General features: G+C 44.7%; 1 protein-coding gene across 1 annotated transcript in view; it reads left to right on the forward strand.

Moving 5' to 3' along the window:
- Positions 1-19,389, forward strand: part of LOC311106617 (nuclear receptor coactivator 1-like) — a 53,508-nt gene that overhangs the window by 17,177 nt on the left and 16,942 nt on the right. Inside the window, exons 7-8 of the mRNA XM_084149001.1 lie at positions 4,628-4,794; positions 18,749-18,855. Of these exons, the coding sequence (XP_084005127.1) occupies positions 4,628-4,794; positions 18,749-18,855 (274 nt within the window). The remainder of the gene's footprint in view (positions 1-4,627; positions 4,795-18,748; positions 18,856-19,389) is intronic.

The raw sequence follows: 19,389 nt of genomic DNA on the forward strand, positions 1-19,389 counted from the left end.
AAATTATATAGCCTAATTCGCCTACTCATGTCTATACATAAATAAATAAAATCATTCAAAATGGGCTACTAGAGCATGATTTGGCCACAGAGGATCATTAGCTTCCCCTAGCAAAAAAATAAGTTACATTGCATTGCCTACAGTCGGAGAGAATAAACGTATCTGATATAGCCTAGGCCTGTATGCTATACGCGCTCAGCCATGCATTGAACAGCCTTTTTTGCAAACAGTGATTGAGTTATATTATTAGCCTGAATTATGTCTATCCAATCTGATCATCACATTACAAATAGAAGCCTATCTTACATAAGTCTGCAAATGCGATCAATCCCATTCTATCCTGTTTGTAGGCCAATACCTCCTCAAGTATCCAACCATTTTATCACTCATTTGATCATGTTTACCACATTTCTTCTGTAACTTACTTTCAGCTTCAGCGGCCTAAAACTGTAATTTTTCCTTGGTGGAATTTGAGAGAACAAGGTCAAGCCGAGCCTTAGTCAGTCCCTGCATTCCTCTAATATCTCACACATGGTCAGTGCAGAGCTAGTAGTCACTCTCAGCTCTTAGCTAGGGCTGCTCTCAGCTCGTAGCTGCTGGGCTGCTGCTAGAGTGCGGATGTGGATGTGAGTGCATCCACTGTGTGTACGTGTGCAACTGAGTGTAAATGTGTGCGCTTCCCCTGTCTCTGTGGAGTGCCTGCCCTGGGGCCTGGTTCCAGCCCACCCACCAAGCAGCCCTGGGAGCTCTGATCGGCCCCCAAGGTAACGAGACACCCCCTGTGTCTCAGTTATTTCCAGCCCAGGGACATGTACTCTGACCTAAATGCCAGAACTGGACAAGAACCTGACACCATCAGCACACACACATACCTAGAGGTGACAGCATTCCCTCCCCCATATGCCCCCCTAGGCACAACTACGACAACGTAACCAACAAAAACGGGTCACAACTCCTGCAGCTCTGTCGCACGCTGGGCATGTACATAGTCAATGGTAGGCTTCGAGGGGACTCCTATGGTAGGTACACCTATAGCTCATCTCTTGGCAGTAGTACTGTAGACTACTTTATCACTGACCTCAACACAGAGTCTCTCAGAGCGTTCACAGTCAGCCCACTGACACCCCTATCAGATCACAGCAAAATCACAGTCTACTTGACCAGAGTAATACTCAATCATGAGGCATCAAAGCCAAAGCAACTGAATAATATTAAGATATGCTATAGATGGAAGGAAAGTAGTGTGGAAACCTACCAAAAAACAATTAGACAACAACAAATTAAATCCCTTTTAGACAACTTCCTGGACAAAACGTTTCACTGTAATAGTGAAGGTGTAAACTTGACAGTAGAAAACCTAAACAGTATATTTCACCCCTCAGCTTCCCTATCAAATCTAAACATTTCAAACAGAAAACCAAAGAAAATTAACAACAATGACAAATGGTTTGATGAAGAATACAAAAACCGAAGAAGGAAATTGAGAGACGTATCCAACCAAAAACATAGAGACCCAGAAAACCTCAGCCTTCACTATGGTTAATCACTAAAACAATACAGAAACACACTACAGAAAAAGAAGGAACAGCACGTCAGAAATCAGCTCAATGTAATTGAAGAATCCATAGACTCTAACCACTTCTGGGAAAATTGGAAAACACTAAACAAACAACAACACAAAGAGTTATCTATCCAAAACTGAGATGTATGGGTAAACCACTTCTCCACTCTTTTTGGCCCTATAACAAAGAACAAACAGCAAAAACATATACATGATCAAATACAAATCTTAGAATCAACTATTAAAGACTACCAGAACCCACTGGATTCTCCAATTACATTGAATGAACTACAGGACAAAATACAAACCCTCCAACCCAAAAAGGCCTGTGGTGTTGATGGTATCCTCTATGAAATGATAAAATATACAGACCACAAATTCCAGTTGGCTATATTTAAACTCTTTAACATCATCCTTAGCTCTGGCATCTTCCCCAATATTTGGAACCAAGGACTGATCACCCCAATCCACAAAAGTGGAGACAAATTTGATCCCAATAACGACCATGGGATATGTGTAAACAGCAACCTTGGGAAAATCCTCTGCATTATCATTAACAGCAGACTCGTACATTTCCTCAGTGAAAACAATGTACTGAGCAAATATCAAATTGGCTTTTTACCAAATTACCGTACGACAGACCACGTATTCACACTGCACACCCTAATTGACAAACCAAAACAAAGGCAAAGTCTTCTCATGCTTTGTTGATTTCAAAAAAGACTTTTACTCAATTTGGCATGAGGGTCTGCTATACAAATTGATGGAAAGTGGTTTTGGGGGAAAAACATGCGACACTATAAAATCCATGTACACAAACAACAAGTGTGCGATAAAAACGGACAAAAAAACACACATTTCTTTCCACAGGGCCGTAGGGTGAGACAGGTATGCAGCTTAAGCCCCACCCTCTTCAACATATATATCAACTAATTGGCGAGGGCACTAGAACAGTCTGCAGCACCCGGCCTCACCCTACTAGAATCTGAAGTCAAATGTCTACTGTTTGCTGATGATCTGGTGCTTCTGTCCCCAACCAATGAGGGCCTACAGCAGCACCTAAATCTTCTGCACATATTCTGTCAGACCTGGGCCCTGACAGTAAATCTTAGTAAGACAAAAATAATGGTGTTCCAAAAAAGGTCCAGTTGCCTGGACCACAAATGCAAATTCCATCTAGACACCGTTGCCCTAGAGCACACAAAAAATGATACATACCTCGGACTAAACATCAGCGCCACAGGTAACTTCCACAAAGGTGTGAACAATCTGAGAGACAAGGCAAGAAGGGCCTTCTATGCCAACAAAAGGAATATACCAATTCGACATACCAATTAGGATCTGACTAAAAAAATACTTGAATCAGTTATAGAACCCATTGCCGTTTATGGTTGTGAGGTCTGGGGTCCGCTCACCAACCAAGAATTCACAAAATGGGAAAACACCAAATTGAGACTCTTCATGCAGAATTCTGCAAAAATATCCTCTGTGTACAACGTAAAACACCAAATAATGCATGCAGAGCTGAATTAGGCCAATACCCGCTAATTATCAAAATGCAGAAAAGAGCCGTTAAATTCTACAACCACCTAAAAGGAAGCGATTCCCAAACCTTCCACAACAAAGCCATCACCTACAGAGAAATGAACCTGGAGAAGAGTCCCCTAAGCAAGCTGGTCCTGGGGCTCTGTTCACCCCACAGACCCCACAGAGCCCCAGGACAGCAACACAATTACACCCAACCAAATCATGAGAAAACAAAAAGAGAATTGCTTGACACATTGGAAAGAATTAACAAAAAAACAGAGCAAACTAGAATGCTATTTGGCCCTAAACAGAGAGTACACAGTGGCAGAATACCAGAGAGAGAGAGAGAAAATTGCAGAGCGGAGTGAGAGAGAGAGAACTGCAGAGTGGAGGGAGAGAGAGCGAGAGAGAGAGAGAGAGAACTGCGGAGGGAGAGAGAGCGAGAGAGAGAATTGCAGAGCGGAGGGAGAGAGTGTAGGTATGAGAATGCGATTGAGGGGGAAAAAAGAGAGAGGATGGATAGCATCTCAGCAGGGTTCCTGTCATCCTCCTTTTCAGTATTTTTTTTTACATTTTAGTCATTTAGCAGACGCTCTTATCCAGAGCGACTTACAGTTAGTGAGTGCATACATTTTCATACTGGTCCCCCGTTGCAAGCGCCATGCTCTACCAACTGAGCTACACGGGACCTGATGCCCCGCTAGGTGAAACAATAACACACTGGCAGCAGGGTTAATGCCCCTCTCCTCTGCTGTTCTCTCACTCTCTCTCTCTCTCTCTGCTCTGTCAGCGCTGTTCTCTCCTGCAGCTCTTTGCTCTGGCCTCACCACCACCACCCCCCTCTCTCTCTATGTGCTGGCCTCATTAGGGCCATGAATTATTGAGAGGCCCGCTGTCCCTGTAGATCTCCCCCCAGCCCTGGTCCTCCTCTCCCCTCCATCCTTCCCTGTACTCGTTGGTACCAACCCCAGCTGCAGCAGCTGACAGACAGTCTGCCTGGATACTCTCTGATGAGCCCAGGATTGCGTTCCAATACTCTACAATCTCCAGGGCTCCCGAGTGGTGCAGCGGTCTAAGGCACTGTATCTCAGTGCTTGAGGCGTCACTGCAGACCCCCTGGTTCGATTCCAGGCTGTATCACAACCGGCCGTGATTCGGAGTCCCACAGGGCGGCGCACAATTGGCCCAGCTTCGTCCGGGTTTGGCCGGTGTAGTCCGTCATTGTAAATAAGAATTTGTTCTTAACTGACTTGCGTAGTTAAATAAAGGTAAAATACATGTTTAATAATAATCTCATCTCATTCACTTCTTTGTCTCCTGTCCTTCAGGAAATCCTTCAGCTCCTGAGTGTGTTTGTTGTACTCTAGAACTAGAACTCTGTTTGTGTGTTTCATGGACTATGTGTCAGGTCAAGTTATCCTTTATGTTGCAAAGGGTGATTCATTTGGTTGCAGTTAACATGCCATAAAATCACTTTTAGCAAAGTTATGAATATTTCTCAAAAATAAACCTAAACTGTGTGTGTGTGTGTCCCTGCAGTGTGGAGAAGCGGCGGAGGGAGCTGGAGTGTCGTTACATAGACGAGCTGGCCGAGCTACTGTCTGCCAACATGGGCGACATCGCCAGCCTCAACGTCAAGCCAGACAAGTGTCACATCCTCAAGAGCACTGTGGACCAGATCCAGCAGATCAAACGCCGCGAGCAGGGTGAGCAACAACACATTAGACACACTTTCTCTCTCACTCACTAATTAACCACTAATTTGCACGCACATGCATACACACATGCACTCTCTTGCTCTCTCCTTGGACACAAACACACACATTTGTTTTACTATCCTTGTGGGGACCAAACAATTGATTCCCTTTCAAATGACTATTTTCCCTAACCCTTAACCTAACCCTAACCTTAACTCCTAACCCTAATTCAAACCCTAACCCCTAAGCCTAAAATAGCCATTTTCCTTGTGGGGACCGGCGAAATGTTCCCACTTGTCAGAATATTCCTTGTTTTAGTAAAACAAAAAACACACAATTACACCCATTCTCACTCTCATTCCCCTCAGTCACTTTACTGACCAACATGGTTACTTCACCCCCCCACTTCCTCACTTCTCTACTGGTTTGCTCTTTCTTTCACCCCACCACTCCTACTCCCTCTAAAGACGTCTAGGTCACTAGGTGAATTCTGCCCAGCCGTAGGGACCCCTGGGAAATCATGCTTCTTAGTCTTCAGGGCTGAATGACAAACCAGACTAATCCCACCTTTAAGTCACTGAAAGCTCGCTGTGACGCCATTCTGCTGCATCTTATGGATCCTTACATATCAGTCCACATGCACCTTATGTTAGTATACTTAATGTTTACCAGAGCCATATCTCTATTCTCTATAGGCCCATATTGCTCTGGTGCGTACGTATCATTGCATGCATCTTTTGTAACCTTACATATCCTTAGTTCTATGCATCTGGTAGGGCTGTACTCCCAGTTAGTTCTACTGAAGTGGTCTCAGTGGCGGCGCTTGTGCTCCCAGATCGTCTCTTAATCAGTAACTGGTCAGTGTTCTATGGAAAAGCCATAAAAAGATAAAAGCCAGAGCATTGGTGTTTATTCCAGGTCGCACTAACCACACACACACACACACACACACATCATGCATGCACATTCAGTGCACACACACACATGCTCAGACACACACCAGGGATTGACATTAAGGGTTGCCTATTGCCTGGGGAAAGTGAACTGAGCAGTCGCAGAAGTTGAGCCTGCTCTGAGGTTGCCCCACTGGGCAGCTGAATTTGTTTAATTTTTTATATAAAACTGATCTTTCTGATTCCTACCAATTATTTAAGTGAAAGACAGACAATTTGTGGCAGTCAGGCAAGTTGAGCAAGTTGAGCCTGCTCTGAGATTTTTTTTTACTGATAACAACCAAAGTACAAAGAATTCCAGGACTGATCTTTCTGATTCCTCCCCTAGGTGTAGGAGAAAGGCAGGCAGTATATGGCACTTCTGTGTATAAATAACTAATTGACATTGTAACCAAAAAATACTTGATTTGTCCGAAGGGTAGTGCTTAAGTTGTAAATGGGTAGGTCCCAGAACAGAAAGTGAGTGCGTGAGCGGGATGACCTGGGGGGCTCTGAGGTACCGGAAAGGATTTTTTTAAAAATCACCTTTATAATAAAGCAGTGCATGCATATCATATCATTTGCATAGTGATTAGTGACATATATACACTACCGGTCAAAAGTTTTAGAACACCTACTCATTCAAGGGTTTTCTTAATTTTTTTACTATTTTCTACATTGTAGAATAATAGTGAAGACATCAAAACTATGAAATAACACATATGGAATAATGTAGTAACCCAAAAAGTGTTAAACAAATCAAAATATATTTTATACACTGCTCAAAAAAATAAAGGGAACACTTAAACAACACATCCTAGATCTGAATGAATGAAATAATCTTATTAAAGACTATTACATAGTTGAATGTGCTGACAACAAAATCACACAAAAAGTATCAATGGAAATCAAATGTATCAACCCATGGAGGTCTGGATTTGGAGTCACCCTCAAAATTAAAGTGGAAAACCACACTACAGGCTGATCCAACTTTGATGTAATGTCCTTAAAACAAGTCAAAATGAGGCTCAGTAGTGTGTGTGGCCTCCACGTGCCTGTATGACCTCCCTACAACGCCTGGGCATGCTCCTGATGAGGTGGCGAATGGTCTCCTGAGGGATCTCCTGCCAGACCTGGACTAAAGCATCCGCCAACTCCTGGACAGTCTGTGGTGCAACGTGGCGTTGGTGGATGGAGCGAGACATGATGTCCCAGATGTGCTCAATTGGATTCAGGTCTGGGGAACGGGCGGGCCAGTCCATAGCATCAATGCCTTCCTCTTGCAGGAACTGCTGACACACTCCAGCCACATGAGGTCTAGCATTGTCTTGCATTAGGAGGAACCCAGGGCCAACCGCACCAGCATATGGTCTCACAAGGGGTCTGAGGATCTCATCTCGGTACCTAATGGCAGTCAGGCTACCTCTGGCGAGCACATGGAGGGCTGTGCGGCCCCCCAAAGAAATGCCACCCCACACCATGACTGACCCACCGCCAAACCGGTCATGCTGGAGGATGTTGCAGGCAGCAGAACGTTCTCCACGGCGTCTCCAGACTCTGTCACGTCTGTCACATGTGCTCAGTGTGAACCTGCTTTCATCTGTGAAGAGCACAGGGCGCCAGTGGCGAATTTGCCAATCTTGGTGTTCTCTGGCAAATGCCAAACGTCCTGCACGGTGTTGGGCTGTAAGCACAACCCCCACCTGCGGACGTCGGGCCCTCATACCACCCTCATGGAGTCTGTTTCTGACCGTTTGAGCAGACACTTGCACATTTGTGGCCTGCTGGAGGTCATTTTGCAGGACTCTGGCAGTGCTCCTCCTGCTCCTCCTTGCACAAAGGCGGAGGTAGCGGTCCTGCTGCTGGGTTGTTGCCCTCCTACGGCCTCCTCCATGTCTCCTGATGTACTGGCCTGTCTCCTGGTAGCGCCTCCATGCTCTGGACACTACGCTGACAGACACAGCAAACCTGAGTGAAAGCACCGCCAGCATTCAAAAGTGACCAAAACATCAGCCAGGAAGCATAGGAACTGAGAAGTGGTCTCTGGTCACCCCCTGCAGAATCACTTCTTTATTGGGGGTGTCTTGCTAATTGCCTATAATTTCCACCTGTTTTCTATTCCATTTGCACAACAGCATGTGAAATGTATTGTCAATCAGTGTTGCTTCCTAAGTGGACAGTTTGATTTCACAGAAGTGTGATTGACTTGGAGTTACATTGTGTTGTTTAAGTGTTCCCTTTTTTTTTTTGAGCAGTGTATTTGAGATTCTTCAAATAGCCACCCTTTGCCTTGATGACAGCTTTGCACACTCTTGGCATTCTCTCAACCAGCTTCATGACGTAGTCACCTAGAAAGCATTTATATTAACAGGTGTGCCTTCTTAAAAGTGAATTTGTGGAATTTCTTTCCTTCTTAATGCGTTTGAGCCAATCAGTTGTGTTGTGACAAGGTAGGGGGAGTATACAGAAGATAGCCCTATTTGGTAAAAGACCCAAGTCCATATTATGGCAACAACAGCTCAAATAAGAAAAGAGAAACGACAGTCCATCATTACTTTCAGACATGAAGGTCAGTCAATATGGAACATTTCAAGAACTTTGAAAGTTTCTTCAAGTGCTATGATCAAACTGGCTCTCATGAGGACCGCCACAGGAATGGAAGACCCAGACGGTCTGGTTCCAACCGCCGTGTCTTTGTGAAACACGGTCTGGGTAAACGGATGATCTCCGCATGTGTATTTCCCAAAGTAAAACATGGAGGAGGAGGTGTAATGGTGTGGGGGTGCTTTGCTGGTGACACTGTCAGTGATTTATTTAGAATTCAAGGCACACTTAACCAGCATGGCTACCACAGCATTCTGCAGCGATATGCCATCCCATCTGGTTTGGGCTTAGTGGGACTTTCATTTGTTTTTCGACAGGACAATGACCCAACACACCTCCAGGCTGTGTAAGAGCTATTTTACCAAGAAGCAGAGTGATGGAGTGCTGCATTAGATGACCTGGCCTCCACAATCCCCCGACCTCAACCAAATTGAGATGGTTTGGGATGAGTCGGACTGCAGAGTGAAGGAAAAGCAGCCAACAAGTGCTCAGCATATGTGGGAACTCCTTCAAGACTGTTGGAAAAGCATTCCAGGTGAAGCTGGTTGAGAGAATGCCAAGAGTGTGCAAAGCTGTCATCAAGGCAAAGGGTGGCTACTTTGAAAATATATTTTGATTTTTTGGTTACTACATGATTCCATATGTGTTATTTCATAGTTTTGATGTCTTCACTATTATTCTACAATGTAGAAAATAGTAAGAAAATAAAAGAAAACCCTTGAATGAGTAGGTGTTCTAAAGCTTTTGACCGGTAGTGTATACATTGCATTCGAAAAGTATTCAGACCCCTTCCCTTTATCCACATTTTGTTATGTTACAGCCTTATTCTAAAATTGATCCAAAAAAAATGTCCCTCATCAATCTACACACAATACCCCATAATGACAATGCGAAAACAGGTTTTTAGAAATTTTTGCAAATTTGCTAAAAATAAAAACCCTGAGACTCGAAATTGGGCTCAGGTGCATCCTGTTTCCATTGATCATCCTTGAGATGTTTCTACAACTTGATTGGAGTCCACCTGTGGTAAATTCAATTGATTGGACATGATTTAGAAAGGCACACACCTGTATAAGGTCCCACAGTTGACAGTGCATGTCAGAGCAGACACCAAGCCATGAGGCCGAAGGAAGGATTGTGTCGAGGCACAGATCTGGGGAAGGGTACCAAAAAATGTCTGCAGCATTAAAGGTCCCGAAGAACACAGTGGCCTCCATCATTCTTAAATGGAAGAATTTTGGAACCACCAAGACTCTTCCTAGAGCTGGCTGCCTGGCCAAACTGAGCAATCCAGGGAGAAGGGCCTTGGTCAGGGAGGTGACCAAGAACCCGGTGGTCACTCTGATAGAGCTCCAGAGTTCCTCTGTGAAAATGGGAAAATCTTCCAGAAGAACAACCATCTCTGCAGCACTCCACCAATCAAGCCTTTAAGGTAGAGTGGCCAGACGGAAACCACTCCTCAGTAAAAGGCACATGACAGCTCGCTTGGAGTTTGTCAAAAGGCACCTAAAGGACTCAGACCATGAGACAAGATTCTCTGGTCTGATGAAACCAAGATTGAACTCTTTGGCCTGAATGCCAAGTGTCACGTCTGAAGGAAACCTGGCACCATCCCTACAGTGAAGCATGGTTGTGACATCATCATGCTGTGGGGATGTTTTTCAGTGGCAGGAACTGGGAGACTAGTCACGATCAAGGGAAAGATGAACGGAGCAAAGTACAAAGAGATCATTGATGAAAACCTGATCCAGAGTGCTCAGGACCTCAGACTGGGGCGAAGGTTCACCTTCCATCAGAACAAAGACCCAAAGCACACAGCCAAGACAATGCAGGAGTGGCTTCGGGACAAGTCTCTGAATGTTCTTGAGTGGCCCGCCAGAATCCAGACTTGAACCCGATCGAACATCTCTGGAGAGAGCTGAAAATAGCTGTGCACCAACGCACCCCATCCAACCTGACAGAGCTTGAGAGGATCTGCAGAGAAGAATGTGTGAAATTCCCCAAATACAGGTGTGCCAATCTTGTAGCGTCATACCCAATAAGACTTGAGAATGTAATCTCTGCCAAAAATGCTTCAACAGGAAGGCCAAAAAGATCATTGAGGACATCAACCACCCGAGCCACGGCCTGTTCACCCAGCTATCATCCAGAAGGTGAGGTCAGTACAGTTGCATCAAAGCTGGAACCGAGAGACAAAAAAACAGCTTCTATCTCAAGGCCATCAAACTGTTAAATAGCCATCACTAGCCGGGTACCACCCGGCTACTCAACCCTGTACCTTAGAGGCTGCTGCCCTATATACATAGACATGGAATCACTGGCCACTTTAATAATGGAACACTAGTCACTTTAATAGTGTTTACATACTGCTTTACTCATCTCATCTGTATATACTGTATTCTATTCTACTGTATTTAGTCAATGCCACTCCGACATTGCTCTTCCTAGTATTTACAGTGGGGGAAAAAAGTATTTAGTCAGCCACCAATTGTGCAAGTTCTCCCACTTAAAAAGATGAGAGAGGCCTGTAATTTTCATCATAGGTACATGTCAACTATGACAGACAAAATTAGAAAAAAAAATCCAGAAAATCACATTGTAGGATTTTTTATGATTTTATTTGCAAATTATGGTGGAAAATAAGTATTTGGTCAATAACAAAAGTTTCTCAATACTTTGTTATATACCCTTTGTTGGCAATGACACAGGTCAAACGTTTTCTGTAAGTCTTCACAAGGTTTTCACACACTGTTGCTGATATTTTGGCCCATTCCTCCATGCAGATCTCCTCTAGAGCAGTGATGTTTTGGGGCTGTCGCTGGGCAACACAGACTTTCAACTCCCTCCAAAGATTTTCTATGACGTTGAGATCTGGAGACTGGCTAGGCCACTCCAGGACCTTGAAATGCTTCTTACGAAGCCACTCCTTCGTTGCCCGGGCAGTGTGTTTGGGATCATTGTCATGCTGAAAGACCCAGCCACGTTTCATCTTCAATACCCTTGCTGATGGAAGGAGGTTTTCACTCAAAATCTCACGATACATGGCCCCATTCATTTTTTCCTTTACACGGATCAGTCGTCCTGGTCCCTTTGCAGAAAAACAGCCCCAAAGCATGATGTTTCCACCCCCATGCTTCACAGTAGGTATGGTGTTCTTTGGATGCAACTCAGCATTCTTTGTCCTCCAAACACGACGAGTTGAGTTTTTACCAAAAAGTTATATTTTGGTTTCATCTGACCATATGACATTCTCCCAATCCTCTTCTGGATCATCCAAATGCACTCTAGCAAACTTCAGACGGGCCTGGACATGTACTGGCTTAAGCAGGGGGACACGTCTGGTACTGCAGGATTTGAGTCCCTGGCGGCGTAGTGTGTTACTGATGGTAGGCTTTGTTACTTTGGTCCCAGCTCTCTGCAGGTCATTCACTAGGTCCCCCCGTGTGGTTCTGGGATTTTTGCTCACCGTTCTTGTGATCATTTTGACCCCACGGGGTGAGATCTTGCGTGGAGCCCCAGATCGAGGGAGATTATCAGTGGTCTTGTATGTCTTCCATTTCCTAATAATTGCTCCCACAGTTGATTTCTTCAAACCAAGCTGCTTACCTATTGCAGATTCAGTCTTCCCAGCCTGGTGCAGGTCTACAATTTTGTTTCTGGAGTCCTTTGACAGCTCTTTTGGTCTTGGCCATAGTGGAGTTTGGAGTGTGACTGTTTGAGGTTGTGGACAGGTGTCTTTTATACTGATAACAAGTTCAAACAGGTGCCATTAATACAGTTAACGAGTGGAGGACAGAAGAGCCTCTTAAAGAAGAAGTTACAGGTCTGTGAGAGCCAGAAATCTTGCTTGTTTGTAGGTGACCAAATACTTATTTTCCACCATAATTTGCAAATAAATTCATTAAAAATCCTACAATGTGATTTTCTGGAGAAAAAAAATCTCAATTTGTCTGTCATAGTTGACGTGTACCTATGATGAAAATTACAGGCCTCTCTCATCTTTTTAAGTGGGAGAACTTGCACAATTGGTGGCTGACTAAATACTTTTTTTCCCCACTGTATATACAGTCGTGGTCAAAAGTTTTGAGAATGACACAAGTATTGGTGTTCACAAAGTTTGCTGCTTCAGTGTTTTTAGATATTTTTGTCAGTATATGGTATAGTATACTGAAGTATTTATTTTTATTTTTATTTTACCTTTATTTAACTAGGCAAGTCAGTTAAGAACAAATTCTTATTTACAATGACGGCCTACACCGGCCAAACCCAGATGACGCTGGGCCAATTGTGCGCCGCCCTATGGGACTCCCAGTCACGGCCGGTTGTGATACAGCCTGGAATCGAACCAGGGGATCTGTAGTGACGCCTCAAGCACTGAGATGCAGTGCCTTAGACCACTGCACCACTCGGATTAACATCATTAGGATACTTGGCCAACAGAGGATAGTTAGTAAGAGATTGAACTGTGTGTGTGTGTGTGTGTGTGTGTGCACGTGCGTGCAAACTGCTAGTGACATGACAGCTTCTTTTTAGCCAGCAGTTATGATGTCAGCTGTGGTCGAACAGATTCTTCAGAGTGATATGAGGTGATCGTTATAAGTAACATTGACTTTCACTAGCTATTAGCTAAGTGTTTGACTGTTGGGTAGGTTTGGAAAATCAACTGTAAAACTGTACACTTTGACGTTGGGAATTCCATCTGAACTAGATTCACTAGATGCTGAAGCATGATGTCTGGAGGTAGAACGAAAGGCCCCATAGCACCCCCAGACCTCTACATCCCCAGGGCCTGAGCCACTCTGAAGGGTTTCTAGGCCTAACCAGAGCCCTGAAAACATTTTGGGTTCTGAACTTGACCTCGGCAGAAGAGTTAACACTGTTTGGACATGGCCTCTCACCCGTTTTAACAGAGCTTCTCACAAGGCAGCCTTCCTCCAGCCCCTGACATCTAGCCAGTGTTGTCTCAGGGTTAACCCATTCTCAGTGAACAACCTGACATGCCCTTGAGGGGAGTAATATTCTTCTAGTGGTCCCAACCCATCTTGTTAATATTCTCAGCTTTATGTGTTTGGGGGTTAACACACTCTTAGAAAAAGGTTAAGTTAGGGTAAAGTATTGTTCCCTGGGGTACAAAAATATCAAAATACAGATAGTTAACCTTCAGAGGTACACATGTGATCTCACTGTACTGTTCATGACCTTTTAGGGTACTTATCAAATAAAATTGTATTGTTCACATACACATATTTAGCAGATGTTATTGCGGGTGTAGTGAAATGCTTGTGTTCCTAGCTCCAACATGTGCGGATAATCTAGTATAATGGTACATTTTTGTAACCAATATTTTGAATCTAAAGGTATAATCATCACACACTCAAAAAGAAAAGCGGTATGGTGAAGGTACATTTCTGTTTCCCAAGGTACAAACATATTTTGTGTACCCTTTGTGTACACTAATGATTCTTGATGGTACTGATCTTAACCTTTGCTAAGCAGAAAAGCTACAAATTGACAATGTATTGAAGAAAGGCATATATTTGTACCCACCATAAGGTACAATGATGAATAAGAATTGGCCATTTTATTTACAGAATTTAAATACTGTATTATAACAGTGAGGCCTCATTATATTGGAGGCGTTGCTTGGTGGGGGCCGTGGCTTTCAGTTAGTTATTTTTGGCCACACTTGAGTAGAAGTGTTGTACCATCTTAAGTGGTTTATGGTTTTTTTAATTGAAGTTTGAGCATGCCCACTGCCAGTTATAAAGGCTAAGATAACATGTGACAATAAATAGCTGTAATTAATATTTTGCTGACCTTAACCCAACACGGCCTCTTGGCGTAATGGTTAAGGTGTTGGCTTGTCGCAGAACCCAGGTTTGAGTCCCAAGTGGGGCTACCTCCTGAATTTGCTACATTGGTGTCAGAAGTGGGATGGCAGAGAGGCGTGTACATGTGAGGGACTTGGTTTCAAGAAGAGGTACATTTTAGCCTCTTCAAAGGAACCAACGGCTTTGTCACTGTGGTGGTACCCCAAAAAGGCACATTTGTGCCTTTTCTAAAGGTACGCTTTTGTACTCGTGGACTATATGTAAAAAAGATACTGTCTTGTCCCCTAAAGGTATGAACTAAAAGGGTACAATTATGTATCTATAACTAATGATACAATGGACGTACCTTACCAGGTACCACTACAGTGAAGCGTTTGTGCCCCTTTAAGTACAATTCAGTACCTTTTTTCTAAGAGTGTAGGTCATAAATCAAAACCAATGTAGTAGTAATGTAATTGTATTTCGCTACTAGGAGTGGGAACCTATAGGCTTTGAAATGATGGGCTTGACCGAAGTGATGCAGGAGATTATTTTACAAGCCTTTAAATCCCTCTGTTGCGAACAACCTTGTCCGATTTAGGTCAGTGCCTTAACATTTTTATTTCACTTGAGACCCCTCTGAGCATGACACTCATTATGTTACGACCACACCATTGGAATAATGAGGATCGCGCTAGAACCCTCATAGCCTGGATGGAAACTAAAGCAGTTAGAGTAGGATGATGACGTTGTCCCCTCGACTCTGATCTAAGGTCAGATTTTTATTTTTCACTCTGATGTTTAAGGTTAGGTTTTGGGGAGGGAAAGCTGATCCAAGATCTGTGTCTAAGGGACTACATGGTTCAGTATGTATTTCCCTGCTTTCCCCCTGCCGTCAGAGATCCCATCAAGCATCCTGTTAGTATGGACATAACCAGCAGGCGTTTCTAAGCAGCACTGTAGTGTATATACATTAGACACACACCACAGCCCTTAAGATGGCTGCCTAACAGAAAGGCATAGTTGCTCAAACGTCTTTTAATTCCTGGTCCTGATTCCCATCATCACAAACAGGCTTGGTGACTCAGAATGTGGGCGTAAATTAGAATATTCCTTCCAGCCCTGGTTTCCTATCTGGGATAGGGCAGTACCAGAGGCCCAACGGACTAAGAGAGGGCTGGAGTTGGCCTTGAGCAGGCGTTGGCCTTGAGCAGGCAGGCAGGGAGACGCAGTGGAGTAGAAGTGTAAGAGTAAACAGTGACGCTCACTTGCCTGCACCAGAATTAGCACACGCAACAGTGGCTCTCCAAAAGCCTCTCTGTGGTGCTGTGTAGAAGGTGCCATTTTCTCTGTTTCAGCCTCAGTGAAATGAGGGGAAACATTAGGGTCAGGGTGTGTGTGTTTTCCTCCTTGTAAGGCTTAGGGGGTTCTTGAACGAGATGAGATCCTCTGTTTATTTTCTGCCCCCCCGCATGAGGAAAGAGCCTAGCTGGGGTAGAGGAAGTGGCAGAGGTGATTTAAAGCCTACTTAGAACTGACATAACCATGACATGAGGTTTTCAGGGTCCTCTTCTGTTTTTGTTTCGCAAGCTTGGGGGGGAGCAGCCAATGGCTGAGCTCCCTGCCCCCTGACCTTGTGCAAGAGGGCCTCTCGCAAAGCTCAGCTTCCCTTTCCCCTACGCAGGGAAAAACAGGAACACACACCACTCCGCTCACCCCTCCTCCTCCTCTCCCTAGGCCCGCACTCCCTTCCTTTGTGCCCCGCTCTCTCTCTCTCGCGCTCTCTCTCTCTCCCTCCCTCCCTTGCAACTCTCCCCTCTTTCACCTCTTGCCCCCTCTGTGTCCCCCTCCACCCATTCCCCCTCTCACCCCTCTCCTATCTGATTCTGAGATAGACAAGGACAGACTCTGGCTTCTCAGAAGACTCCAGATGTGTTACTTAACTATTTTTGGAAGGAAATCACACCCTCAACAGGAGAAAAATACTCAGTATCCTGTTAGCTCCACCAATTCCAAACAACTGGAATTGCCCATGCATTTGCACACTTGGGATGTGCAGTTGATAAACACAATCAATACAATTGATGAACATCTTATTTAGTGAAGTTAAACACTGCTCTGGTTAAATCCAGAAAGTGGTACAGTAGTGTTCTAGTGGAACAGTAGTGTATCTGAGGAGTCGTGCAGCACACGTCCCAACCGGCAGGCCTGCTGCAGGATATTAATGTCTCTGTGCCATAAAGTCCTCACCCAGCCCTGGTTGATTTGTCAATAACCTAATTACGGCGGGACTTTGTTGTGTTTTGTTTTTGGTTTCAGTTCTTGGCCTCCTGGAATAAAACATGTGATTCACAGTGATGTGCTCACTCGCCACCCTTATTTGAAGACCTGGGCACCGGCCAACCTCCGCTTCATAAATATACACTCCTCTCTGTTTGTTTCTCCCTGGAGAGGATACGGAGGAGACCGACTAGTGTGGTCGGGAGTACGGAGAAAAGTACCTCTGTTTCTCTTTTCCTCTTCCTCTCTCTCTCTCCTCTCATCTGTTCCCCGGCCTCTCCTCCAGCTGTTGGTTGGTTACTTGGTGGGCACAGGTCAGTACAGTGAGCTCTGCGTGCTGACGTCACGCTTGTCGTGACCTACATTTTACATTTACATTTTAGTAATTTAGCAGACGCTCTTATCCAGAGCGACAATTAGTGCATTCATCTTATGATAACTAGGTGAGACAACATATCACAATCGTAGCAAGGCCTTTTTCCCTCAATAAAGTAGTTCTCAGCAAAGTCAGTGGTAGTAGTAAAAGACAAGTGCATTTAGTTATTTAAAAATAAAATATATGAAGGGGGTGGGGGCCGTCATTGGGATTTATTTAAGATAGTCTTTAAAGAGGTAGGGTTTCAGACGTTTTCGGAAGATGGGCAGAGACTCCCCTGTCCTGACGTTAAGGGGAAGCTTGTTCCCCATTGGGTTGCCAGGACAGAGAAGAGCTTTGACTGGGCTGAGCGGGAGCTGCCCTCCAGAAGGGGTGGGAGGGCCAAGAGACCAGAGGGGGCAGAACGGAGGACTCGAGGTGGGGTGTAGAGTTTGAGCCTGAAGTTCTGTGTGACTGGATCAGGTGTCACCGGCCAAGACTGGGCCCAGTGAGTGAGGAATGAGGGGGGCGAGGGTGGTGCTCTCCTCATTATGGTTGGAGGGTAGTCCTGCCCTGTGAGGAGCTGCAGTGGGACAGTTGAGGACAGTGTGGGTGTGGGGGGGGGATAGGTACTGGATATTAATAATACAGCCTCTCTGACATCAGACTGTAGATTTAGAGCTAGCCCCAGAGACTTCTCTATTGTCCTCCCTTCCTTAAGCCCTTCCTCTTTCTCATGTATCTCTCATTCTTCTCCTTCATTTTGCTCACTTTTTTCTCTATATTTAGGCCTACTGTATTTTTCTTCCTACCCTCTCTCTCTCTCTCTCTCTCTCTCTCTCTCTCTGTCTCTCTCTCTGTCTCTCTCTGTCTCTCTCTCTGTCTCTCTCTCTCTCTCTCTCTTAGTCATACAGTAGTCTCTCTCTCTCTCTCTCTTTCTTAGTCATACAATAGTCTCTCTCTCTCTCTTAGTCATACAGTAGTCTCTCTCTCTCTCTCTCTCTCTCTCTCTTAGTCATATAGTAGTCTCTCTCTCTCTCTCTCTCTCTCTCTTAGTCATACAGTAGTCTCTCTCTCTCTCTCTTAGTCATATAGTAGTCTCTCTCTCTCTCTCTCTCTCTGTCTCTCTCTCTCTCTCTCTCTCTCTCTCTCTCTCTCTCTCTCTCTCTCTCTCTGTCAGTCCTACATTACAGGAATGACATGTGATGGCAGGTCCGGCCCCTCTCTCTCTCTCTTCGATCCAGCTCAGTCCAGTTCTATGTATCTGTACTGTATTTCACCCTGCTGGCCTCAGGCACCAATCATCATCTCTCAGATCAGCGTCTTTCTCTCTGTCCTCGCCAGGGCCTGGCCAGGGCCTCAGCAGCCTATCATCAGGTCGTTGATCAGGAAGAGAAAAAACAATCACTTGACAATACACAGATCCACCATCCCCCTCCCTGGCTCTCTCCCTGGCTGCCTCCCTGGCTGCCTCTCCTCATCACTCTCTTTGGCCCTTTTTCTCCAAAGTAGAACCTTAAACCAGGTCCAAGAAGAGATTTGGGTCATTGTTGAATGGCTTTTTAAGAGTTTTTGACATTATGAGATATGCATCTACATGGGGTATGGTTTAATTATAAAACCTCCTCCAAGCAGAATAAACAGGCCGTTTCCTGCTTATTTCCAGTTGTTGGCTTTAGCTGCTGTACAGTACAGTATGCTGTAGTCATGTGCTGTGTTGAGTCCCGCTAACCCTTTGAGCGGGGCTGATGTCATCAGCACACAGTTCATTATTCTCTATTGAATAATACCAGAGTCATTATGAGGGGAATAACGTATATAACAAGCTACTTAGGATTTATTACTTGGAATTACTAAGTCATTTCATAATGCCTATGTAACGTTTGATGTCAGTAAAATAAAGCAATGGCTGATCACCCCACGTTCAGTCCCCCCGTATTGAAACTGTTCCTAAGATCTGTGTGTGTGTTTGACCCATGCAGAGAAAGCAGCTCTGATGTCACCGGAAGACGAGGTGCAGAAGAGTGACATCTCGTCCAGTAGTCAGGGCATGGTGGAGAAGGAGGCTCTGGGGCCACTGCTGCTTGAGGTGAGTAAAACAATAAAGCTTGGTGGAATTTGAATTTCAGTGAGAGACACAGAAAGTACCCACTTATCCATTGATTGGATAATTCAGTAATGCCGCTTTCTAAAGCACAGGTACTTCTTATTGAGAAGATACTCATCTTATTGGTTGCTCATTAGTAAATACATGGGTAGTAATTCGATTGCACCTGCTCACAGTAGATTTATACAAAATTAGATAAAGTATTGTGTATGTTTTTGGGTAAAAGTAAAACTGCAATAATCCGGACGACGGCAATTTAGTTAGAATCTCTCTGTCTTCAGCATTTTCTCTGTATTGTCCAGAGTGATTCAGTGACAGTATGTATGGTTCTCAGGAGGTAGTTTCCCAGTGAGGCCTAGTGTCAGTATGCATGCCACATCAGTTCCTGGCCCACTTTCCCCCTGGCTGGGGCTGGGAGAGAGAGAGGCTAAGGTCCCCCCTTCTCCCTTTTTGTGTTCCCCTTCCTCCGGAGGTGTCCGTTTCACTCCTCTTTGTCCCTCCCTCTGTTTCGGGCCA

The sequence above is a fragment of the Coregonus lavaretus genome, assembly GCF_964263955.1.
Source record: "Coregonus lavaretus genome assembly, chromosome: 31".
NCBI classification, from domain to species: domain Eukaryota; kingdom Metazoa; phylum Chordata; class Actinopteri; order Salmoniformes; family Salmonidae; genus Coregonus; species Coregonus lavaretus.